The 24287-nt window shown below is 60.8% G+C and overlaps 3 protein-coding genes across 3 annotated transcripts; 1 reads left to right on the top strand and 2 right to left on the bottom strand.

Moving 5' to 3' along the window:
* Positions 1-346: 346 nt before the first annotated feature.
* Positions 347-1377, top strand: CDK5R2 (cyclin dependent kinase 5 regulatory subunit 2). The gene has a single exon (XM_041404233.1). It carries the CDS (start codon positions 347-349, stop codon positions 1307-1309), a length of 963 nt encoding a protein of 320 aa, XP_041260167.1. The 3' UTR covers positions 1310-1377.
* Positions 1378-8380: 7003 nt separating this feature from the next.
* Positions 8381-13627, bottom strand: FEV (FEV transcription factor, ETS family member). The gene is made up of 3 exons (XM_041405148.1): positions 13576-13627; positions 12535-12738; positions 8381-9996 (listed from the first exon to the last, which is right to left on the bottom strand). The coding sequence occupies exons 1-3, from the start codon at positions 13625-13627 to the stop codon at positions 9485-9487; spliced, it is 768 nt and encodes a 255-aa protein (XP_041261082.1). The 3' UTR covers positions 8381-9484.
* Positions 13628-17702: 4075 nt separating this feature from the next.
* Positions 17703-20720, bottom strand: CRYBA2 (crystallin beta A2). The gene is made up of 5 exons (XM_041404279.1): positions 20689-20720; positions 19943-20116; positions 19408-19549; positions 18213-18355; positions 17703-17932 (listed from the first exon to the last, which is right to left on the bottom strand). Exons 2-5 carry the CDS (start codon positions 20101-20103, stop codon positions 17785-17787), a joined length of 594 nt encoding a protein of 197 aa, XP_041260213.1. The 5' UTR covers positions 20104-20116; positions 20689-20720; the 3' UTR covers positions 17703-17784.
* Between the last annotated feature and the right edge of the window lie 3567 nt (positions 20721-24287).

Below are 24287 nucleotides of genomic sequence, written 5' to 3'. Positions count from 1 at the left end.
CGCACCGAAGGAGCCCCCATCGGTGAAGGTCACGCCGGGGCGGCGGCCGCCGGGCAAAGCCGCGCCGCGCTCTCCCCCCTCGCCACCCACCGGCGAGGGGCGGGCGCACCGGGGCCCCGTGCGGCGGCCATTGGCTGTCGGCGGGGGGGGGGGGGGCGGGGGGGGGGCGGGGGGAGCGGCGGGGCCGCGGCTGGCTGCAGCGGCGGGCGCGGAGCCCAGAGCGGGCGCGGCGGAGCATCTTCGGGCACCGCGGCCCCGGTGCGGGCCGCCTCCCCCGCAGCTCCCGGCCTCATATGGGCGGTGCCGGCGCCCCGGCCCCCGCACGCCCGTCCCGCTCGGCGTTAGCATGGGCACGGTGCTCTCCCTCTCCCCCGCCGCCTCCTCGGGCAAGGGCGGCGGCGGCGGGGGGCTGCTGGCCGAGAAGGCGCCGGGAAGGGTGCCGGGCAAGGGCGAGAGCCGGCTGAAGCGCCCCGGCGTGCTCATCTCGGCGCTAACCTGGAAGCGGCTGGTGGCCGCCTCGGCCAAGAAGAAGAAAAGCACCAAGAAGGTGACGCCGAAGCCCGGCGGCGGGGCCCCGGGGGGGGCCCCGGGCCAGCCCGACCCGCTGGTGGTGCAGCGCAACCGCGAGAACTTGCGCAAGTCGGTGGTGGGGCCGGCCGACGGTGCCAAGCAGGGCCCGCTGGCCGTGCCGGTGCCCACAGTGCCCTCGGCGCCGCAGGAGCTGCACCCGGGCTCCGGCGGGGGAAAGCCGCCGCCGCCACCGCCGCCGGCCGGCAGCCGCCCCCCGGGATCTCCGCGCCGCGTGGTGGTGCAGGCGTCCACCGGAGAGCTGCTGCGCTGCTTGGGGGACTTCGTGTGCCGCCGCTGCTACCGCCTGAAGGAGCTGAGCCCCGGAGAACTCATCTCATGGTTTCGCAGCGTGGACCGCTCGCTGCTGCTGCAGGGCTGGCAGGACCAGGGCTTCATCACCCCGGCCAACCTGGTGTTCGTCTACCTGCTGTGCCGGGAAGCGCTGCGGGGCGAAGACATCGGGAGCCAGGCCGAGCTGCAGGCCGCCTTCCTCACCTGCCTCTATCTCGCCTACTCCTACATGGGCAACGAGATCTCCTACCCGCTCAAGCCCTTCCTGGTGGAGGGAGACAAGGGGCGCTTCTGGGAGCGCTGCCTGGGCATCATCCAGCGCCTCAGCGCCAAGATGCTGCGAATCAACGCGGACCCGCACTACTTCACGCAACTCTTCCAGGACCTCAAGAGCGAGGGCGAGGGCGGAGACGGGTCCAAGCACTGGACGATCAGCCTGGACCGTTAGGGAGGTACCAGGCCCCCGGCGCCGGGGGCGGAAGGGGCCGCGCACCGAGGGGCGGGGGAGGCGGAGGACTGCCGGATTCCCCCCCCTGCCCCCGCATCCTCCTCGCCTTCCCCCTTCCCCAGCCGCCAGTTCCACGGAGACGCTGCTTGGACCCTCCCTGCTCCGGATCCGGCTGCCCTCCTCCCCCGCCTCCGACCCCAGCTGGGGGCTGCGCTCCGGAGCACCGAGGCGGCGGTGAAGACCGGGGAGGGGGAGCGGTGCCCCTCCCACCTCCGCCAAGGGGGGGACGGGGGGGCTGCGGAGGAGCGGAGGCTCCTGGATGCGTTTTCTCTAGAAAAAAAGGGTGAAAAAATGGATGTGGGGGCCGGGGGCAGGAGGGCTCGGGGGGTGGATTTTGGGGTGCAGAGGGTGCATGTGAACGAGTCCCTCGGCGCGGGCAGGGCCGCCCCGCGCCTCCGCAGCGCTCCCGGTGCTGTCCGTGGTGCTGGAGCTGCTGCGCCTGAGCAGACAAAGGCGGGGATTGCGGGCAAGGCTGGGGGGGTTTCTGTGGGCGATGCCTTCCCCCCCACCCCCCACCCACGTGTGGTATATGGGCCCCCTCCCCCAGCATGGGCGACTCTGCCCTCACCCCGCGGGAGCCGCCCGCATACCTCTTTGTTCGAGCCGCTGGGGGGGCGTCCACGCCCGTCCCCTCGGGTAAATCCCCCCCCCCGTGTGCCCCCCGAAACAAGGGATGATGCCTCCCCCTCCTTGGCTTGCTGCGGGAAGAGGGGTCTGTGCCAGAGGAGGTCTAGGGTGCCCAAACGGAGGGGCCTGCTATGGGAGGGGGGTCTCCTCTCCTCTTGCTTTGCTTCACTGGAGAATAAAGAGGTGGCCTGGATGGGCCTGGCAGTGGCTCCTGGACTTGCTGGGCTGTGGGGTGCAAGGGCAATTGGGGTAACACCCCAAGCTCCTGGTCATGACCCACTGCTCCCCAAGAGGGATGGGGGGCCCTGGTTCCCAAAGGGGTTTTACTTCTTGGTGTGAGTTGGGGGGTCAAATTTTCACCCCTTTTTGTGCCCAAGGCCAGTCCTGGTTCACCTGAGTGTCTTCTGGACCCTTGTGAGCTCTCTCGGCCTCCTCCATTCCAGATGGAAATTCCTGATGCCTGTCTGCCACACTGAATTTAAACAGAATGCCACAGTTCATGTCACCACCATTTTTTTTTTTTAAATTTAGTTTTATTTTTCCTGAAGCTGTGCCCTCCCTCACCTCACTCCTCCCCACCTCTGCTCTGCAGGGCTGGGCTGCCTTTTCCTGGCAGCAGCAGGCTGTGGGAGCTGTGCTGCTATCCCTGTTAGCAGCCCTGTGCTTCTGCAGACCTCCAGGGAGAGGGGTGGAGCGTGGGGAAGCTTTGCCTTTTTTAAAACTGGTTGCTACGCTTCAGGGTGCTGAATTTTCCAGTTCTTCAGCAGAAGCTGCTGCACATGCTCTCTGGCTGGGGTCTGCATCCAGGGCTTCACAGCCCCTCTGAGCCAGGCATTTGGGCTCCCCTCTGCTGGGAAGAGCTGTGCTGGCTCTGCAGGTCATGGAGGGTAAGCTGGATTCTCTCTACCTTTGTGTGCATCAGCAGAGCTGCTAATTAGGCCCAATCTGGCTCATTCAGGCAAAGCTGTGCTGCCAGGAAGACAGCACAGATGTCCCTGTGACGGGGCTGACCTGGCAGGGCGCTGTGCAAGGCTTTTCTGTGCCTCTGTAAACCCAACAAGACCCATGCTGCTCCTGTCCTCCCTCTCCCAATGGATGCTCTTGTCTGCCTTTAGACTGACATTCATGTGACCTTGTGGTGTGCTGTCTGGGCCACAAGGCATTCCCAACCCACCCCAACTTTGGCCATACCCACATCTTTTCATGGGAAAGGTAACTTTGGCTTCAACTGGTGGAATTGGAGCCTTATAGCTCCTATGGGGCTGCTGGGAGAGCCCTCACTCTCCTGTACCAGCCTTTGGCAGAGAGGGAAACTGAGGCACAGTGAGATGAATATGCAAGGTGGTCTGCATCACAGGGTAACACCTGAGCCATTGGTACCAGCAATTTCCTCCCTGAGCTGTGGTGTTTGTCCAGTGATTTCTATTCCCAGCTGTAGAGCTTTATGGAGTCTTCTCCCAGAGCTGAACAACCTCCCAGCACTGGAGGATTTTCCCACCCTACAGATCTCGTTAGAGACACTCACAGGGTTATTCCAGCTTTCAGCCCCAGCCTTTTAAGTTGCTTCCAGCTGCAGTGAGGCCATGTCCTTCCCCTCCTCCCTTGTGTTTCATTGATTAAGAGTCCTAGGCCTCACTGGGGGATTTAGGAAGAGCTAATTGCAGACTGGTAATTGAAGACAGCTTGGAGTATCTGGAAATGTCAAGGAATGAGAGAGGAGCTTAGATGCTCCCATGCATTTAAATATGCATCATTGGCTCAGCCAGAGCCTTACTGGGGGGAGGGAGGGAGGGAGACATGTCTGGTTTTCTCTACCCCAGAGGACCTTGTAGAGCTGCCGGGGGGGGAGCAAGGCAGGGGTAGCACTAACCTTACCTTGTCTGGGAGCTTTCTGCTCCCCCCCAAGGCAAAGGAGACCTGTGAGAGAACACAAGCAGGGCTGGGTACTGAGGGTGAGAATCTCAGGCTAGGGAGCTTGGTTTTCCCCTTTTTAAAACGGTGATTTGACATGCCGATCTCCTGTGCTGCTGCAGGATTGATGGTCTGGACTCAGGAGACAGCTATTGGACAGCAACAAGGGGAATGGAGAGAGCTTGTGTCCAAATCTGTGATCCCTGCAGTGCTCCCTGAGGACAGTGAGGAGCTGAGACCCTCCCAGGAGGGGCTGAGCAGCCCCTGTGCTGCCAGCCACAGGGCCCAGCAGGGTCTGGGGTTGCAGTGATGGGAGGATTCACATCGTGTTTGGGACTTGGAGGTAGAGCAACAGGGCCAAATCAGTGATCAATCACTGCAGAGATCCAGGTGAGGGATCACAGAACTTTCCTAGTTTGAAATTCCTCCACAGCAGCACATCTCCTTCCCATGCCTCACAGTGGGTGCCCCATCTGCTCCACATTGCAGCAGCAGAGGTGGGCACTGCAGCCCGCAGTGGGTTCAGCCCCTCCTGCCCCAAGAAGTTCCCTTCTCAGGCCAAAGCATCCTTATCTGCCTTCTCTAAGGTGCATGGGGCTCTTAGATGCACGCTGGGTGGCAGTGGATCCCAAGGATGAATAGTCACGCATGAAAAAGGGAGTTTCTGCCTGGAGTCATGGAAAAAGCTCTGTGGGACTTTCCTTGCCTGACTGCTCTGTCTGTGGAGCCAACTCCATGGGCTGGGTGAGCTGGCCATAGCACTGGGGCAGCCAGCCTGGCAAGCCATGCCTCTTCCATGTCAGACAAACAGCAGGGAAGCCATGGTTTTGCTATTAAGAGTTGCCATCATCCCCCAGAATGACTTGGAGATGCTCCACGGGAGGAAAATGTTCTGGATGATGCAGACCCAGCACCTGCTTGGTTGCTGAAGGACCTGCCTTGGCCCAGCTTTCTGCATGAGCCTCTCCTCGTTTGCCTGCAAGGATGATGGATGATGTTCCTCCAGGCAGATGGGAGTGGGAGGTCTCTCTTCTGCCTCCGTGGGAGCCACTGGAGCACTGGCTCCACTGCAGCTCTGGGCTGTTGCTGCTCTGTTGCATGGGGGTGGCTCGTGGGTGCAGGGTTCTGGTCACCTCCCTGCTCCAGGGCACGTCAGTCACAGCTGCCCACGGGGGGCTGTGGGGAGCACGTGGGCACAATGACCCAGGGAGATGGCAGCAAAGGGTAGAGAGAGGCAGAGGGTCCCAGACTAAATTGGCTGATGAGATATTTGTACTCAGAGAGGGGCAGGATGCTGCCACAGGGTCTCATCTGATGCAAGACACATCCAGGTTGGGTGGAAGGCTGCAAGAGCTCTTCTTGTGCCTAGGGTGGCCCAGTGGCAGGCATGGGACTGAGGGAGGTGGGATGGCAAACAATTTGGTTCCCACTGTAGCCAAAGCATGGCCTGTGGCCTTGCCTGGCTGATGTGTTTGGGAATGAGGAGCACAGACTGGGAACAGCTCGGTGCCAGGAAGCTGGGGCAGGTGAGGAAGGGGAACTAGCTACCCTGAAGCCCTGCTGTGATAGTTGATCCTTCTGCCACAGAGCCTGGCAAAGCAGAAGGCCAGGGCTGCACAGGCTGGGTCATTACCTCCAGCTCACTGAGAGCTGAGCATGGAGGTTCCCCGTGCTGTGTCCCCTGCCTGTCTCACAGTCCTTCCTCACTTCTGAGGACTTAGCTCCTTAGGGGACAGCCAGGCAGAACCAGGCTGTGACCCAGGGCAGATGTGGGGAGCCTGCCCCAGGGAGTGGGTGTCCCCTGAGCTGGAGCAGGGGCTGCTCCCTCATCAGAAGGCCTGCATTAGAGCATAATCTGGCATTAGTGCATTAATCCAGCCCTCCTGCTACTCAGCTCCTGCCCTGAGCAAAGTCCACAGCAAGGTCTCAGTGTACAGCTGGGCAGCAGCAGCACCAGGACACTCTCCCTGGCCACCCCTGATGGGCACCAGGGACAAGGTTTGGGTTTATGGGGGCAGTACAGCCCCGGCCCTCAGCACATTGCCAAGGGAAGAAAGCATCTTTTGGAAGCATCACTGCTGCTTTCTTGGAGGGACTTCACACGGGGTTTTGGAGCCTGGCTGCCTGCACCTGCAGGCTCTGGCTGAGCCACGCTAAGTCACAAAGCACTTTGCAGGGAGCCAGGCCAAAAGAAGGTGGTGTCTGGAGAGAGGATGTGAGTCAGCAGCTTGGGTGTAGGGGGCTGAGGAGCCAGTGCAGCTGGGACGAGGAGAGAAGGAAGGAGGTGGGAAGTAGGAGAGCTGGAGAGAGTGCAGGAGTGGGCAGGGAGGCAGACTGTGTCCCCCAGGGCAGACATGGCCTGGCTGTACTGCAAAGGCTTTTCCTAGCGTGAGAAATGAAGAAAGTGGCAACATGACTTGACTAAAATAGGAGAGGGACTAATCCGTTCCCCCTCTGATACATTGCAGTGGGGCTGGAAGACTTTGGAGGAGTTGGAGAGGTGCCCCTGTCATGCTGGCAACAGGTTGAGGTCAGGGCAGCCCTCTTGCCAGCTGAGCAAAGCCAGATACAAAGATACTTTGTTGGGTTTTTTTTTTTTTTTTAAGTAGGAAAAAAAAATTCCTTCTTCCTTTAATCACAGAGGAGCAGAGGAAGCTGCTAGGCCATGTGCTCTGCTCCCTCAGTCTTCCCAGCGAAGACTGAAGCCCTTTGAGACTGTGTTCTCCATCTCACCCTACACAGGGCACCCAAGGACTCCCCACAGGTAGGCTGGGAGCCCAGAGGTGCACTGAGTGCAGCTGTCAGCCACATAAAATGGGCTCCCCACCAGCTGGTGCACCCCACAGTCAGACACGGTGCTCCCCCCTCTGCCCCCCGGCTGGGCACCCCTGCCCAGGGCAGGGATGATGTTCCACGGGGAGCTGTGCTGGGCTCGGCCCTGCTTGCCCATTGGCAGGATTTTGCTGCAGTCTGCTCCGAGCCGGTGGTTTTGGTGACTGAAGAAACCTGCAGAAAGCAGCACTGCTGGTGGATTGGGTCAGACAGGGCTCGGGGGAGGGGGGAGGCTGGGTTGGGCGAAGGTGGTGCTCTGTTCAGCCCTCCGATAAGCTCAACATGTGAGGGGAGGCGGCTCCCAGCGGGGCCTGGGGACGGGAGCATCCCGAGTTGCCATGGTGACACCGGCTGCATCCTCAGGCAGGCGGGAGCATCGCTGGTGCAGCCCCGCATGGCTGCTCCCCGCTCCGCTTCCTTCCCGGCTGCCGTCCCCGGGGAGAGCAGGGCTGCTGCCCGGCTCCTGGCGCTGCACCCTGGGGACAGAGCGGTGCGACAGTGCCAGCCGAGCTCAGAGCGAGCCAAGCGAGCCGCAGCCTGTTGCGGCGGGGGTGTGCGGCGGCCCTCCCCCTCCCGAGAAGGTAAGTCCTTCTTTTCCCCAGCACGTCCCGCCTCCAATCCATCGGGGATCCGGGCTGCAAGGTCGGGCGTGAGGCGCGGGCCGGACTCACCTGGGCTTCCCTAGCGCAGCCCCTGGCAGAGGGACGGGAAGGGGGTTGGGTGGAGCTACTAGTGACCCACATGACCCACATCCCTTAATCCGTGTCCTGCCCTGCGTCACGCAGTTACCTAAGCCCCGAAGCAGGCTCCCCCGGCGAGGGCACGGCCCTCTGCCGCTCTCTGAGGGAGCCAGTTGTGGCCATTTCCCCCATTTTGTCCTCGTGGAGTGAAATTTGGGGGCAGGGGATGTCTCCAGCCTATCCGGGCACTGGGTGCTTGGGGGTAACTACTCCTTTTCCCCCTCACTTCACCTCCTGCCGTGCCTGGGAAGCAGTCTGTGCAACACTCGGAAACCCTGGAGGTAGGGACAGCCCCCTGCCCAGTCCCTGCAACTCCTTTTGCTCTCACGGGCTCTCTGCCCCATCAGCCCGCCCCACTTCACAGCCTGAGCCCTCCCCAGAGGACACACTGACATCAGATCCCACTCCCTTAAGCTGATTAGGGCAGTAAGGATGCATTGGAGCAGATGCCACCAGGGCTATGAGAGTGAGCAGACCCTGGAGGGATGCAGAAGGGCAGCATGGAGACCCCAGACCTGGGAACTGCTGTGGGCGGGGGCATGAAAGGAGAGCAGGTGGGGGCTGACCACTCCTTCCATGGGCTGGGGAGTTGCACGACTCCCCCTACACAGCCAGTTTGATCCCTTTTGCAAGCCTGGGAGCCTGAGAACAGCGTACATGGCTTTCTTGAAAGGGAGTCTCCAGTAACACAGAGGTTTCCAGCTCTGTCCTGTCTCTTGGGGATTGTAAGAACCAGAGGGAGTGCCTGGAGAAAAGATGATGTAGACAATGGCCACATCCTTCCCACCCCAGCCCTGAAGGTGTTCTGGCTCAGATGGGAGAGGATTTGCTGAGTGATTCCCCCTCTCACCAGCTCCCTTCAGACAGGAGAGGACACAGGTCACAGCACCTCTCTGTTTTATTGAACACCAATCCCACCCCCAGCCAGTGCAGAGCTCAGCGTGCCCAGCTCTTGTGCATCCACTGGGCCAAAGTCCTGCTCCAGAGGATGGGGGCAGCTCCTTGAACCCAGGGGAAGTGACCCAGGGCTGCCCCTTGATGCCTGGGGCTCCCAGACCTGCTGTCATCCCTTCTTCTGCTCCACCACCCACTCTGCCTTGTCCCTGGGGATATTCCCGCTTATAGAGAGTGTCCCACCAAGCCCTGCATGTGAGAGGGTAAAACTGGAACCTTAATCTAGGAAGTGATGAGCAGGACACCAGTTCATGTGCAGAGTGTCAGGGACTGTCTGTGGTGTGAGCCTTGGGCCCTGGGGAGAGGGCAGAGTTGCAGAGACCAGGCTACGCTGCCTCCAGGCTCTGGTCTCGCCCTGAGGACTGGCAGTGAGCCCCACATTTGTCCCTGGCACCTCCAACCCCAGAGCCCTGCCCCGGGTCTGAGTGAACCCATAGAAAGCATCTGCTCTCCAGACCAAGGCTTCTCCTGAGGTCTGAAGGAAGTCACCTTCAGGCAACAGCTATAGGAGGGATGGAGGAAACAAAGCCTTTGGAGACAAAGGTGAGGGGACCAAGTTATCAAGGAAGGTCTCTTCCTTGTCCCTGCTCAGTGGGACCCTCATTCATGGACACAGCTGCCTGGGGCCCCAGCTCCTGGCTCCTCTCTGCAGGGAATGGAGAGGGCAGGCCCAAGCTGGAGGCAGAGCTAAGGACATTCATGGTGTGGGCAGCGTGTTGTAAAGGAAAGGAGGGGCAATGTCCCTGCCAGGAGAGGAGCCCATGGTTTTTCCTTCCATTCACACCCTGCTTCAGGTATCCACATGTGTTCCTAGGGTCATGGATACTTCCTCATCTTAAATTTAGATGGCTTCCCTCCTCCAGTCACCCACATCAGAGAACAAACCCAGCTATCCTGCAAGCACCCCCCATCCCCCACACCACATCAAACATAAAAGGGGGCAAGTGAGCGCAGGGCACAATCCCATCCCCATCCCTCCCCGATGAGCTTCCCAAATCCACAGCCCCATGCTGTCAGGGACATGGAGCATCCACGTGGCACAGCTGAGCCTCTAATGGTAGTGGTTGTTCATGTTGTTGAGGTGGGAGGCTGCCATGGCGCTGAATGAGGCTGAGGGCTGGAGCCCGTGCCCGGGGTAGAGGGACGGGCTGGAGCCAGGCCAGTAGGAGAAGCCAGCCGGTGTCACGCCCGAGGTCATGATGTTGAGTTTGGAGATGCCCGAGAAGGGCAGCGGTGCCAGGTTGCCCTGGAATTTGTAGAGAGCGTGGTCGGGGGTGGCTGGCTGGCACACCTGGGCCAGCCCGTGGAAGTCGAACTTGTAGGCGTAGCGCTTGCCGTGGACCTTGGTCATGATGTTCTTGTCGTAGTAGTAGCGCAGCGCCCGGCTCAGCTTGTCGTAATTCATGTTGGGCTTGCTCTTGCGCTCACCCCAGCGCCGCGCCACCTCGTCAGGGTCGATCAGCTTGAACTCCCCGTTTGTGCCTTCCCAGGCGATGCAGTTCAGGTTGGCCCGGTCCGAAAGCAGCTCCAGCAAGAACTGCCACAGCTGGATCTGCCCGCTGCCTGCAAGGCCGGGCGCCAGAGAGGTTAAAGCTCCCTCCCAGGGCACAAGGTGAGGGACAGGATGTGCCCCAGTCCCCTTGACACACTGTTTTGTTGCCCTCTCCCACACCCAGGTTTTGCCTGCACCTCATTGCCTCTTCCCTGCTTTAGAGACACATAAGATGGTGACAAGGTTGTGTCTCCTTTGCAACATCCCAACCCCATCCTGCACTCCCCTGAGCCTTGAGGTGGAGTAGGAGTGCTCAGAGGTCAGCACAGGTTGCAGTGGGACTCTGAGATCCAGAGTTCCCCCTCCCTCCCTCCCATCCACATTCACACACCACTGGAGATGAATACCTGCTTGTTTGTTTTTGTGGGAGGATGTGGCCTTGTCCTTTTATTGCCAGCCACAAGAAGAACATATCTTGGCAGAACCCAGATCCATCCCAACAGAAACATTCCCCCCCGCCATGTCTGCTTGAAATTGGGCTGGTCTCACAGCCCCTGCTTTAGGGACACTGTGCCCTGCACAGGTGTCTCCGTGGTCAACTCAAGTCAGGGAGCAACACTCTGTGTTGCTGTAGTTCAGATGAACTACACCACAGAGAGACACAGGCAGGTGTAAGGCAGGGAGAGACAAGGACAGAGCACGACCTACTGTGGCTTTGAATCAGGCATCAATGATGCTCCTTGTTTCCAGAGGAAAAATGTCCTCCCTGAGCCATGGCCATTGCATCTGCAGCTTGCACCAAGGAATATCCTCAGTGGGTGCCCGTGGTGCCCCTGTGCCAGGCTGTGCACACACCCATGGTGAGTCACAAGGACATGCTCCATGTGTGTGGCCTCTCCATGAGAGGGAATCTGGACCTTTGGGCAAGGGAGAGTCCTGCTGCTGGGACCAGGCTACCCTGCAGAGCAGCCCTGCCCTTCCTTACCTAGGCACCCCACTCTGCCTCCTCTGAGCAGCATCCCCTGCACATCCCTGCTCCTGGTGCCAGTCCTTGCAGCACAGACTCCCTCCAGAGCAGAGGATGTGCCTTTGCAGTTATCCCTGTGCTCTTCTAACGTTATTTCATGTAAAGGTTCTTGGATCTTATACAGAGGTTTAGGGCCCATGACCTCAGCAACAAGAAGTCCTACAGCTCTTCTACATTTCCCACAAAAGAAACCTTGTTCTGCTTGTTTTAGACCCACCTATTTTATCTGGTTCTCCCTGTATCTTGCTCTAGAAGAAGCAGGGAACAGCCATTCCCCATCCATTCCCATTCCACCAAAACCCACTCAGACGTCCTGATCCAGGCAGTTGAGCCCAGGTCTTTCCAAGGTGTTGTATTTCCTAATTCCCCATCCTGGGACCAAGGCAGGGGATCTCTCCTCCCTAGGGTGCACCTGCAGCCCTTGCCTCTTCTCCATCACCACAGCCCCCACCCTGGCCTCCAGCTATCTGCCACCCGTGGGTGTTCCACCCCATGCAAGGAGGTCAGGGAGACCTTGGGGGTGCATCTGGGTGGGGTGGTGAGGCTCAGTCCTGGCTGCTGCACGGTGCAGCACATGACAGTGCACCTGAGAGCTCCTGAAGGAAATATCCAGGCATCCAAAAAGATCCTTCTCGCTGCAGCAGTGTTTAGAGTACAGCTGGGCAGAGTCTGCAGTGCAGAGGTAAAAGGGCTCCCCCATTTCCATCTTTCTCCCCCTCCCACCACTAAAGCAGGGCTCCATTTTTCCTGCTCAGAGGAGTCCCTGGTCCCTGCCTCCTAGCAAACGGGCAAGCTACACGGCCCAAACACTGCAGTGCTGGCCCCGCGACGCCCAGTGCTGCCGCGCTCCCGAGCAAGGCACAGGCTGCTCCCTGGCCAGCGCTGGGAGCTCCAGGCTGCTCCCTGGCCAGCGCTGGGAGCTCCAGGCTGCTCCCTGGCCAGCGCTGGGAGCTCCAGGCTGCTCCCTGCCCAGCGCTGGCAGCTCCAGGCTGCTCCCTGCCCAGCGCTGGCCGATGCCCCTGACCCCTGCGCGGGGTGTTTCAGATGGATGGCTCCGGTTCCCGGGGACACATCACTTCCGAGCCCTGTCCAAGCCCCAGCGCTTCACTGGCAGTTCCCTCACGAATGATGTCTCAGCTCTCCTCTCCACTCGCAGGAACGGATCTCCCGAGCCCGGATTAGCCCGCCCCACTCCCGGGATGGCTGGCAGCTCCCTCCCGTCGGATGTCCCGGAGCTCCCCGGAGACCGGAGTTAGGACCCCGCACTCTGCCCGCTGCGGGGCTCGGGGAGATGAGTTCCCCGCTCCTCTCTGATGCCACGGACGGGAGCTTCCGACCGCCGGGGTTGGCCGCTGTCCCCGTGGGAACTGGGGCGGGATGCTCCCAGCCGGAGGCACTCGCAGCAGCCGGGAACGGGGGCTCCGCGGTGGCCGCGTCCTGCAAGGGCAGTGCCCGGCAAAGGACGGGAAAGGGTCTCCGGTGGCTGCTGGACGGGAGAGAATGCGGGTGCCCCGAGGTCCCCGTTCCGTGCCGGCCGAGGGGAGCGGGGCCCGTCCAGGGCAAGGGGCAGCGGTGCTCTTACCTTTCTGCACGCCGGGGCTGAGAGACCCCCACGGCTGGCTCTTCCCGTCTTTGAACAAAGTTTCCCCGACTGGATCTGGGGGGAAAAGGGAACGCGGGTGGTGTGGAGGGAGGGCTGGAACCAGGCGGGACCGCGACACCCCAGCGCCCACCCGCGGGCAGCGTCCCCGCAGCCCCCGGCCGCTCCCCCTTGCCTGCCCCGCCGCTGCGGCGAAGCCAGGAAACGCGTCCAGGAAAAAGGAAATCCGATTTCCGACCCAGCCGGGGAAGCTTTTAAATAGGAATAGACGATCCAGTGGGCTGGGGTAGGGAGGAGAAAGGGAGTGAGGGAGACAGGTGTGGGGCAGGGGGAGAAGAAGAGGAGGCGGGTGGGTGGCAGGATGGGTGACAGGAGCGGCGGGTGGAAGCAAGGATGTCTGTCGGCATTTGGGGAGTGCACTGCTGTGGAAAGGAGAGATAAATGGATAGCAGGAAGGAAATGGGTGAATGGATGGAAGGACAGAAGAGATGATGGTGAGTGGGTAGGTGGAGGAAAGAAAGTGCGAGAGATCGATGGATGGAAGGGCAGGTAATGGATAAGATGATGGGAAAACAGGCTGATGGAAGGGACGTTGGGTGGATGGAGGGGTTGGCTGGTACCAGGAATAGAAAGGGGGATGCAGGGACAAGTGGGTGGGGTGGAAGAATGGATGGAAGCTCTGGGGAAGGGTGGGTGGGTGGGTGGAAAGATGGGTTGGAAGAAAAGAAGGGTGGATGCAGAGATGGAAGGACAGGGCTACGGTGGGTGGATGAAGGATGGGAAGATGAGTGTGCAGGTGTGGAAAGCTGTGAGGGCAGCTGAAAGGAAGAAGGAAGGGATGTTTGTGGTGCTGGAAGGCAGGAAGAGAAAATGGACAGAGGGAGAGGGGATAACAGGGTAGGCGCTGGAAGGAGATGGGGCAGAGGAGAGCCCCAGGGCCTCAGCGGGACAGGGTGGGCAGGGCTGGGCGCTGTGCGGTGCACGGCGCTGCGGTGGGGCAGCGGCCGAGGGATCCGCCCGTACCTGGCAGGTACATGTTGAGCAGCAGTGGCACCGCTCCGGTGCCGTGTCTCATGGCAGCTGTGGGGGCGGCCCGCGGGCTGCATGTTTTAATATTCCTGCCCCTATTATTATTATTATTATTCCACTTTATCAGGGAGCAGCTGATGGCGAATAAATGGCAGCGGGACGGGCAGGGGACGGGCAGGGGCCGGGGGAGGCGGGGGAAGGGGGAGTTTCCAGGCAACTCGCAGGGGCTGGGGCCCCGGCTCCAGCAATTTCCTCCGCTGTAATTAAAGCGGGCGCTGCCCCCCCCTCCCTCCCCCCGCTATCGGGCCCGCATCAGACTTTAATCACGGCCGCGGGTTTCTATGGAGAGCGGTTCGGGCCGCTTCCTGCCTCTTCCGCCTCCTTAACTCTTCGCAAACACGGCGCTGACATCCCAGCTGGGAGCGGGCCCGGCCACTGCCTGCCTGGAGACTGCCCGGGCCCGGCCTCCCACCCGCATCTCGCCTCCCGAGCCGCCCACGGGCCCCGGAGCCGCTCCCCGGCACGGCGCGGGCAGCAGCCCCCGCGGCGCCCCGGCCTCGGGCTCTCGCAGCGCTGCTGGCCCCGGGGGTCCGCCCCTGCCCCCGCCCCAGCTCCAGCATCACCAGCGCAGTCCTGGGGGCTCCGTGCAGTTCACAGAGCCCTGGCGTGGGCCAGGTGAGTCCCCACCAGGGCCCTCCACCTCCAGGACAGTGGTCACGGGGCTCCTTTGCAGTGCCCAGAGTTTTGGGGTGGTACGGGGATCTCCAGCAGCTGGTGGCACCAGGTCATCCCACAGCTCTGCCACCTCCCTGGCTCCTCTGTGCTCTCCTGAATAGTCCCTGCCGCAGGGACAGTCAAGCCTGTGACCATCCCACAGCACCCAGCCCTGTCCCAACCTGCTGCACATCTTTATTAAGATCCAGAGAAGCTGGGTAAACCCCAACACCCACACAAACCAGGATGGCCCCATCTTCATCTGCTCGTCCTGGCAGCGCTGGGTACATTCTGAAGATAGGAGGACATTTCATGGAGAAATTTATGATGGAGAAATGTGATACCAGCTCCAAAAAGACACATCCGGCCAGGTTTTTCCCTGTCACCCATGGCCTCAGCTGTTTTATGCGCTTGTGGGGTGCTCTTGGAGTCTCTGTCCCCCAGGTCAGGAGTGGACCCTCCACAGGATCCCACAGCTTGAGGCAGCCAGGCAGTGTGCCAGCAGCTGTAACCAGTTCTCCTCCTTGAGTCCAACCCTGTACAGCCAAGCTCACAACTTCTTCTGTAGTGTTTCATTGATGTCTGGCAAAAGGATGAGCCCTCATGCTGGATTTAGCTGCCTTTCTGGAAAGTGAACATTACAAGGTATGAACCTAATGGAAATCAGGGTACAGCCATGCCAGACTCACAGTTTTTATTTATACTGCAGCCAAAATGTGCCTGCCCTGCATGAGAAGCTGCAACCCAAGGGGAGTGATGCTCAGTTGGGGTGGCACAGCCCAACAGAGCTGGTGTCTCCTCTTGGCAGGGGGTGTCCCAAGGGTTCAGGAAATAGGGGGTCCCTTAGTTACTGAGCTCCACCTCTGCTCCAGGTGCTCCACCTCTGCTGCCCATCTCCATCATGGACAAAGAGCAGATGCTGGCAAGGGGAGCCATGGGCAGAGACCATCGTATTCCCCCAGCAATTCCCCAGCAATCCTGTTTGGAGGTAACAGCCCTTAAAAAGCTTCTCTTCCCCCAACTTGTCTCCTGAGCTCCCCTGAACCTCTCATTGGGGTGTCCAGCTCTCTGTACAGCCCAGAAGCCCTGGCTGCTCCCTTCATCCCTCTCCTCCCCAGCCCCCCAAAATGCAGCTCTCCCAGCAGTGGCTCCGCAGCCTCCCAGACTTGCTTTCGCTGCCTGAGTCACTGAAACAAACCGCAGGCAACAGAAAACAAGCCCCGGAGACAGCGGGGTGAGGCGGGGGGCGTGCCAGACCCACCAACCCGTCCTCTTCTGGCAGCCCGGGGACCATGATACTCCTCCAGCAAACCTGCATGGTGGAGGGTGTGGAGGGGGGGTAGAGGGACATTGCATCAGCCCAGAGTGGGGAGGGGGCAGGGGTGCAGTAGGGGTCAGGCTCAGAAATTGGTTTAGGGCTGCAGGAGCTGGAGGAGGGGGTGCTTTGGAGGGCACTGTTCCCAGTGGACACCTGGGTCCCTGGGAAAGCCAGCGGGTGGGGGGCTTAAAGTGGGATGTGAGGGGACTGGGATCTTTGAGTAGTCTGGGGTCAGAGGTGTGTTGAAGGACAGGGAGTGTCAGATCCTAAGAGCTGGCAAGCCCGGTGTCCATGTGGAGCTTTGGGGACCAGAGTGATGTGACCCCAGAATCATGGGGGAGCTGGGGCGGACGAGAGGATGAGGAAGGCAGGGTATACGAGAAAGCCAGGAAACAGGGGCCCATGTCCATGGGGGAACAAGGGACTGGGCCGTGGGTCTGAGTGGGATCTAGGAGATGAGATTTCAGGTCTGTGGGTCTTCTGGGGATGGAGCCCAGACATGTGGAACACCCAGCTGGAAGCAGCTGCAGGTCCCTCCGGCTGCCACCCCCCACTCCAGTGCTCTCCTCCCACCCCAGGTGGAGCAATAAGGACCCCAGACTTTGCAATGACCCCCACAGCCCACCCCTGCCCCGCATCACAGCCCTATGTGCAGGTGCCCGGGAAAGCTTCACCTGTGAGCCGGCGTTGTGGAGCGGAGCCGAGCTGACGTGGCCCTGGGCTGGCTGCACCTGGCCAGGTGTGCCGGAATGTGTTTGTGCTGGGGGAGAGGCCGTGCGGCCGGCGTGGGGTGGGGCCAGCGGGGACACGGAGGAGACGGGGGCGGGCTGGGGGGCACTCTGCAGCCGGAATGCCATGTGGGATGGTGCTGCTGGGTCTTCTGCACAGCAGCACTGGGGCTGGAGGGGAGAGGGGGCATGCAGGGAAACACGTGTGTGCTCAGCCGTGTGCAGCTCTCTCACACACACACAAACACACTCATGCACATGCTGACACACACACCAGGGCTGGGGTCTCTGCACGCTGCTGGGTGAGGGGTGTGCACAGGCTGACCCCCAACCCAGTTTCCCAGCAGCCTTCTGGGACACTCCCTTTCTTTGGGCAAAGCATGTTTTTAGCAGGGTGGGCATCAGGGAACCCCAGCATCTGAGGCACTCAGAACTGTTCCACCACGCATCCATGTCCTGGGTGTGGGGAGCGTCTCGGGACCAAAAGCCTGTGCCCGAGGAGGGCTTTGGTGTGCCAGAGCAGGACAGATGACAAGGAGGCGAGAGGAGGAGGAAGCAATGTGCTGGGTGCAGGGAGCACCTCGGGATGGGTAGCCTGCACCCCAGGAGGGTTCAGAGCCAGATGGAAGAGGAAGAGGCTGGGAAAGGGTGCTGGAGGAGGAGGAGGAGGAGGAGGCTGGGTGGGGCTCCCGGTGTCCCGGAGCCGGATACTGGCACGGATATGCTGGCGTGGCAAGGCTGGGGGAGGACACACACACACCTGTGAGCATCAAGCCAGGCCCCCTACCACCTGTGGAACACTGCCCTCCTTCCCCTGACCCCTGCACAACCACCTCCCCCCAGCCCCTCTGTGCCAGTGCCCCCAGACCTGACACAACTGTGGCTGCCCCGTGTGCTGTCAGAGTCCCATCCTGCCCCAGATGACCCCTATGCTCTTCCTCCTTCCCATGCCTGCAGCAGGCAGAGACCCCCTTCTCTCTTCCAGAGGCGTGCAGAGGAATGGGACCTTGAGTTTTCACAGACTTTATAGCAACTAATTTCCCTGGCATTGATCCTGGGAGGAGAATCCAAGGTAGAACCCTGCTGGATGCCTCTTCCCAGGGCACAGCCCTCTTGGTGTCCTCTCCCACCTCCAGCACTCTCTTTGCCCAGTAAGTTCCACTTTTCCCAGTCAGAGCATCACAGCAGTGGAACTGTGCATGGACGAGAGGTGGGATGCAGAGAGCTCAGCCCAGGCTGGAGCTGGCCATGAGCCCAAAACTGCCTGGGGAAGGGGAAACCATCCAGGTTGCCACCATGGCCTTCCCAGCATGGCAGCCCCTGAGGAGCAGAGCAGAGGCAGGAGAACTCTTTTTTTTTTTGACAAATGCCTTTATTTGCTACCGGATAGAGGTCTATTGCACAGCAGCCTGGAGGCTGCAGGGCACACAGCCCTGCTCCTGTTCAGTGCTGGACGCGGCGGATGGATTGGATCTGGTTGGTGTGGGCCTGGCTGCTGTATTCATTGTACTTCTTGAACTCGCCGTTCTGTCTGTCCCGCTCCAGCACGTACTGGTAGCCCCTGTATCCTGGGTACTGGTATGCCACCCACCTGCAGGCAGACCCTTGGCTCAGAGCCCCAAGCCAAATCATCCCATCCCATCCCATCCCATCCCTCTGCTTGCCTTGGGAGGAGAGGGACAGAAAAATACCCAATGGCTTGTATTTTCAAGGAAAAGGTAGCAGGAATGCATCCCTTTTATGAAGGGGTCCCCCTTCCAAATCCTGGGGTTTATGGAGGTGTTTTATACAAGGAGGTGCTTTATGCAAGGAGGTGCTTCTGAACCCCTGCTCTTGGCACCCCCAGTCCCTGCCCCACTGGCTGCACTCACGCTCCGGCGTTCACTTTGATGGATGCCACCTCCTTGTTGCCCCAGCCCATGGCCTGCAGCGAGGGATAGTCGTCACTCAGCTCAAACTTGTGACCCTGGAAGTTCTCAGCCTCGTAGAGGATGACTTTGCTGTCATTGTGGTTCTGCAGAGAGACAGAGCTGGAGGTCAGCAGGAACGGGCTGGCTTGCCCAGGGACATGGGATGTGGCATCAGTGTGACACACACCAAGGCACTTTGAGAGGTCAGGGATCGTGAGCAGCTTTTGTGCAGTACATGGGGATGTCCTTCAACCTGGCACCCCCTCACTGGGACACCCCAGAACTGCCCCGAGGATGCTGCTCTCATGTCCCTGTGGTCCCAATACACAGCTGCCAGTGAGAGTTAGTGGCTACAACTTCTGGACCCACACGGACTGTTGCCCTCAGCATCACCACACTCCCCAAGGTTGCAGGAGGGTTCAGGGCAAGGCAGGATGCTGAGAGAGGTCCCCTCAGCTCTGTGGGGCCTTTCTGGGTGCTGGACACGGTGGGGTTAATGGCTGGGACACTGAGTGATGCAGCACTGTCCCCCGTGCCCAGCCCCCACATGCATCTATCTGCACCGAGGAGCAGTCCTGCCAGCAAGGAGTGATCTTATCGCATCCCCTTTATTAAAGCCTGAACATATCTGCCTGGTGATTATTAAAAGTTGGGGGGGGACCCCCCGCTCGGAGGCGCAGACGTGCCGCTGCTGCGAGCAGCAGTGTCTCTGCAGATGGAGCGATAGAGCCGCGGCTGCCCGGCACGCCTCAGGTACCCTGGCTGGGAGGGGGACGGGCCCTGCGCTCCGAGCGTCCCTGCGGTCCCGCCAGCTCCTCTCTGTTCATCCCATCCCCGGGAATCAGGGCTGGGGGACAAGGCCTTGGAACCCCAGCCTGGGAGGTGGGTCTCCAAAGCACAAAGCAGAAGGAGCTGGAATTGTAGTTCAGGCTAAATTTTAGACATAAAAAGCATCCCGGGATCTTTGCAGGGAGGTGGGAGCTGGTGGGTGCAGCTACTCCTCCACTTCACACGTACCCCTGTGAACAGCTCACCCCTCCATCCCATGCCCATGTAAGTCATCCTCCAGTCTGTCCCTCATGGCCTCCATGCTGGGCTACCTGGAGGAGGCTCTGCCTGCCCCGAGCCCTCCCTCTGCGGTGTCCCAGTAACTCACTGCGCATTTGACAGGCCGGAAGGAGAGCAGGTGCTCGGTCCGGTAGCCACTGTTCCCGCTCCAGGCCTCCCACCGGGGATAGTCACCCTTCTCCAGGATAAACTGCTGTCCCTGGTACTCAGGGTACTCGAAGCCTACCCAGCTGGAAGGAAAAGGAGGAAAACCCTCAGGGATGTGTGACACAGTCCCCAGGATCAGTCAGGGGTCACCTTCTCCTTCCTGGGCAGGGGACAGAGACATCCTGGCAGGCTATGGGTCTGTCACAGATGTTGGGGTCCTTGCTAGCAGCAAATGTCCCTTTTGAAAGAGGGACCTCATTCCCCACAGGCACATCATTGCCTCCAACCTATGCATGGCCTTGGTAAGGTCTCCCTGATTAGCAGATGGGAAAACACAAGGAGCACAAGCATGATGAGGCTGTGTCATAGCTGAGGAAGAACTTTGGTGTTCTGGCTCCCTAGCAGCTCCCAACAGTCCCCTGGGAGCAGTGGGTTTGCTGGAGCAGGGTGTGCCGCGGGGCCGGCGGGGCACTTACGGGCCAGACTCCACCTTGATGGAGCGGATCTTGCGGAAGCCGCGCTCCATGATGCTGGGGCACTCCATGAGGAATTCGCAGCGCTTGCCCTGGAAGTTCTCCTCCTCCCACACCGTGATCTTGTACTGCCCCAGGGTGTCCATGGCTTCACTGCTGGTCATGCGGGTCGCTCGGCTGCTGGCAGAGCCCCACGGATCACCCAGGGCAGGTGCCCACCGTCAGCCCCAGCCACCCCACTGCCTGCTGCTGAGCCTGGGATGACGCTGGTGCTGCCCTCACACATCCCATGCCACTGGCCCCCTGCCCTCCCAGGCTGGCATGAGGACATTTCCCATTCCCTTTCCTTCGGTGCTGGGGGATCTCTGTCCAGTGAACCCCAAGCTGCAGGGGGAATTTGCAGTGCCCCATCTCTCCATGTGATGTACCCAGGACTGCCTCAGTTTTTCTTCTCCCAAGCTCCCTGCCATGGCTCCGGGAGCTGTCTGGCTGCGGTGGCACTGGTACCCACTGCTGGGAGGCGGCGGTGACCCGCAGCTCAGATGCGGGTGCAAGTGTAGCCCTGGGGCAGAGCAGCCCGGCTCCTCCATCCCTCCTGCCCGCACAGGGCACCCCGCTGTGCCACACAGCGCCCCTCCACTTGCCCTTCCCAGGGGTGAGTGCTGGGTGGGGGGCTTGCTGTGGGGTGAAGGGAGCGGGGCAGCGCCTGTGCACTGACCGGGGTTTGGGGCTCACAGCCCGGTACTTACTTGGTCGGAGGGCAGGGCACAGAGGCGGAGGTGGCGGTGCCGGCGCCGCTTTTCCTCTCGCCCTTTATAGGCGGGCGCTGAAGTGCCGATGGTGCAGGCGGCCAGGGCGCTGTGTCAGCAGGCAGGGATGGGGGGGCCCGCGCTGCTCCCCCGGCCCAGACTCCGGCTGTCCATTCCACTTAGGCAGTGTGGCGAGAGCGGCCCCCCCGCGCCCGCCGGGGCTGACAATGAAAGTGCTGGGCTGTGTTTGCGCAGGGGCTCAGGGCACAATGGGCAAAGGGCCTGACGCGCCGCTTTCCTTTCTGCCCCCGGACAATGTCCCCGCTTGGCCCAGGGATTAGGGACCCAGCCTTTCCCAGGGCATCCGCGGCCTTTGCCAGGGTTGAGGCTTGTGGGAAGGAGGTGCCAGGGTGAAGTGGGGATTTGCCATCTGGGAGCTGAGGGGCACTGATGTCCTCACGCTGGAATTCAGGGCTTATCTGGGGCTGCTTCTGCCCCTCCACGTGGGACTCTGCCATCCTTTTCCAGCCGGGCCCTGCAGGGATTCCTGTGCTGGCAGCAGACTGGGTCTTAATGGACCCCAGTTAAAAGCTTGAAATGTCCTGAGCATTTCCCCTGGCTTGACAAAGATCTCCCTGTGCTCCCACTCACCTTCCACTTGGGCCAGGGACACTGTGCACAGCAGGAGGGGACCAGCTTTGGGACAGAGCTGTGTCCTTCACCTGGAGAGGAGGACCAGCCCTGCCTGGAACTGCACCATGCCACGCAGCCATCCCCAGTGTCTCCTACCAGGACCTGGGACGGACGAGGCCAACACAGGCTGGAAAGGAGGAAGAGTGCCCTGTGAGCTGTGCAATCCTGGGTGTCTAGGCAGCTGTGTTCCTTGCAGCATTCCTGTGTAGTCTGTGGTGAGGCTGGGCACTCACCACCTTCAGCTGGGCAGGTGACACGCTGGTCACTGGGCAAGGGTCAGACCACTGCACCTAAAACCTTCCCAGGAAAACTCCAGCCCTTCTGGGGGTCCTGGGCATGGGGTCAACACACAAGAGACCCGGACATTGTTGGTTATGGAGAATGCAGTGTGAGCAGCTGGGGGTGGTGTTAGTACGCCTGGCATCAACACAAATAGGGGACCGAGGGGTGACAGCAAGGACGGGCTGGGGGCAGGACTCTGGGGTTCCTTTTGTCACCTCCCCACTGCTCGACGGCCCCGAGGCTCGGTGCGGATCCGCGCCGATGCCTGCGGATCCCAGCAGAGGGTGCAGCCTGGCAGCGGTTGGAGCAGGCTCCAGCTCAGGGACATTAGTGGCCCTTGGCAGGGGACGGGCGCTGGGGAGGCGACCCTCAGCTTGCGTTGCCTGAAGTGCTCCTAGCCGGGAGGGAGAGACCCTCTTGGAGCTGTCTGGGGAAGCAGAAGGTGGAAGGAAGGATAGGGATGCTCCCTGGAGAAGGAAAAGAAGCCCAGTGCAGCCTGGTGGCCTCGAGGCATCTCTCAGAATGCTGGGAGAAAAGTCTGGGCAGGATTTAGGGAAGCCATCACCTTGGCAAAGGCAAGGCAAGATGCAGAGCTAGTGCACTGCAGGGTCTCCCCACGGTGCTGCCATGCCCTGCCTGGGCTGTGAGAACAGAGGTGTGGGGCACTGGTTAGTTTGGGGTGCTTGAGCTGGGGACTCTGAGGTGCAGGGCACTGTGGGTGTATTACAGAGCCCCAGTACGTGAGGCACCACAGAACACATAGGATGCTGCAAGCTGTTATAGGCTGTGCATGTGTGGGGCACTGTATGGTGTGCCACAGCATCCATGGGGCACTGGGGGTGTGCCATGAGGGGCAAGCAAGCCACTCAGCCATCCCCATGCAACATTTTGGATAAAAGCCCTGGAAGGTGAATGGTGCAGAGGAGAAACCCAGATGCAGACAGTGCCACTCCCTTGTTCCTCAGCACTCTCTGGGCTGTGCTTCACCTCCCTCTTGGTACATTCAGGGCAGCCACACGGGAGCCACAGCCACAGTGGATCAGTGGGGTCACTCACAAGGAGCCTTCCCTGGCTGCATCCCAGAATGCTGATGCAGCCTGTCCTCCCTGGGCCATCTCCAGGTAGTTACTGTCACCAGCCAGCATTCCCCTGGCTGGGTCACCTGCAGGCCCCAGCCACAGCTGCCCAGCTGGGGACAGGGGCAGAGGGAGGCTGGTGCGGGGGCAGGCAGTGACTCTGCTCAAGGGCAGCTGCTCATGCGGGCTGTGGGAGCTGGTTAGCACTCGCCCAGGGCCTCCTGCATAGGCTAATTTAATAAGGGCCCCTCGTAGCTCCCAGCTCAGCTTGTTCCCTGCACTAGCAAAACAGATCATGTTTCCCAGTGCCACTGGGCACAGCGCGGCAGCCGGCAGCCCGGGGGCACGGTGGGAGCACAAGGTCACCCAAGTGCTCCACGCCGAGCCCAGACCATGCCAGCCATGGGCTGTACCCCGTGCCTTGTGCAGGCACTGGTCCCAGGACAGGGCACAGCTGGGGGAGCCTGCAGGCTGAAGGGCAGCCACAAGAGAGGCGAGGCAGGCGCTGCCCAGGAATCCCGAGGCTGATGCCATATCTGTGGAAATACTGTACCCATTGATGGAACATCTGGGCTGGCTGACCAAGGCAGCACAGCTGTGTGTGGTCCGCCTAGCTGACACCAGGGCTGAGCCCTGGTCACACCCTGCCAGGACCTCTAGCTGCTCTCTCCTTCTCCCCAGCCCTACTGGGGGCTGGACCAGCACTCCAGGGGGCTGGAGGTCTGGGGGCTGGGCCCAGCAGGAGCAGATGGAGCTGGAGCCGGCCCCTGTTTGTCTTTCTTCCAGTTGCCTGGTGCTCTGTTTGTTCTAGGGATGGCTTCCTGCTGTCAGGGCCAAAACAGGTGGCTTTTATTTGCAGGGTCCGGCTGATTAGATCAGGGGTGGTGTGTCATTGCCCCCACACAGCCCCACTGCTCCCTTTTGCCTCCGCTTTCTCCTCCAGCCTCATTTCTGTGGGAAATCATCCTCCTTGACAAGGATGCAAACACCCTCCTTCTCTCTCCAGTCACCTGTGCTTTGGGGCTGATCTGAACATGGCCACACCAGGACTGGTTAATCCCAGCCAAAACCCCTACTTCCACCTTCTGAATCTTGGATCCCAGAGCCAGAAGGGTTGCTGGGATCCCCAGTGCCACTTGTCCCCTCCAGAAGCTTTGAGCCGTACGTGTACAGCACACATCTGCCACAGAATCCTCCGCACGCAGGCGCTGCCTCGCACAGGGAGCCCTGGCACTTGCCAGCTGCCCCACAGGCACGTGTCCCCTGTGCACGCAGCCACCCCATCCATCCCTGCAGCCAGGAGCTCCTGGGATGGCAGGAGCCCGGCAGATGTTGCTGGGATTAGCTCCCACGCAGGTGCACACGCACAGCGTGGGCTGCCAGCTGTTCCATGCCCCTGGCACTGTGGCCACCCCGGCACGCTGCTCACCCCCTCCTCGTGGGACCGTGGCTGCCCACTCTGCCCTGTGGCACCCACAGCTCTGGGGGTGCACCTGCACAACCCTCCCAGACAAGGATAGTCCCAGGGACACACGTTCACCCTGTGCC

The sequence above is a fragment of the Onychostruthus taczanowskii genome, unplaced genomic scaffold (genome assembly GCF_017590055.1).
Source record: "Onychostruthus taczanowskii isolate IOZ18803 unplaced genomic scaffold, ASM1759005v1 scaffold10, whole genome shotgun sequence".
In the NCBI taxonomy this organism is placed as follows: domain Eukaryota; kingdom Metazoa; phylum Chordata; class Aves; order Passeriformes; family Passeridae; genus Onychostruthus; species Onychostruthus taczanowskii.
This window is presented reverse-complemented; position numbering and strand designations above follow the sequence as displayed.

What these genes read in the sequence shown, in the direction of transcription:
- FEV (XM_041405148.1), bottom strand. Translation starts at nt 13,627, where the DNA reads ATGAGACACGGCACCGGAGCGGTGCCACTGCTGCTCAACATGTACCTG. An exon ending in GCTCAACATGTACCTGCCAG is followed by an intron (nt 12,739 to 13,575) that starts GTACGGGCGGAT and finishes GCTTCGCCGCAG; the next exon opens with CGGCGGGGCAGGCAAGGGGG. An exon ending in CAGCCCCGGCGTGCAGAAAG is followed by an intron (nt 9,997 to 12,534) that starts GTAAGAGCACCG and finishes CCGGCCTTGCAG; the next exon opens with GCAGCGGGCAGATCCAGCTG.
- CDK5R2 (XM_041404233.1), top strand. Translation starts at nt 347, where the DNA reads ATGGGCACGGTGCTCTCCCTCTCCCCCGCCGCCTCCTCGGGCAAGGGC.
- CRYBA2 (XM_041404279.1), bottom strand. Translation starts at nt 20,103, where the DNA reads ATGACCAGCAGTGAAGCCATGGACACCCTGGGGCAGTACAAGATCACG. An exon ending in TCCGGCCTGTCAAATGCGCA is followed by an intron (nt 18,356 to 19,407) that starts GTGAGTTACTGG and finishes GTCTCTCTGCAG; the next exon opens with AACCACAATGACAGCAAAGT. An exon ending in ATCAAAGTGAACGCCGGAGC is followed by an intron (nt 17,933 to 18,212) that starts GTGAGTGCAGCC and finishes GTCTGCCTGCAG; the next exon opens with GTGGGTGGCATACCAGTACC.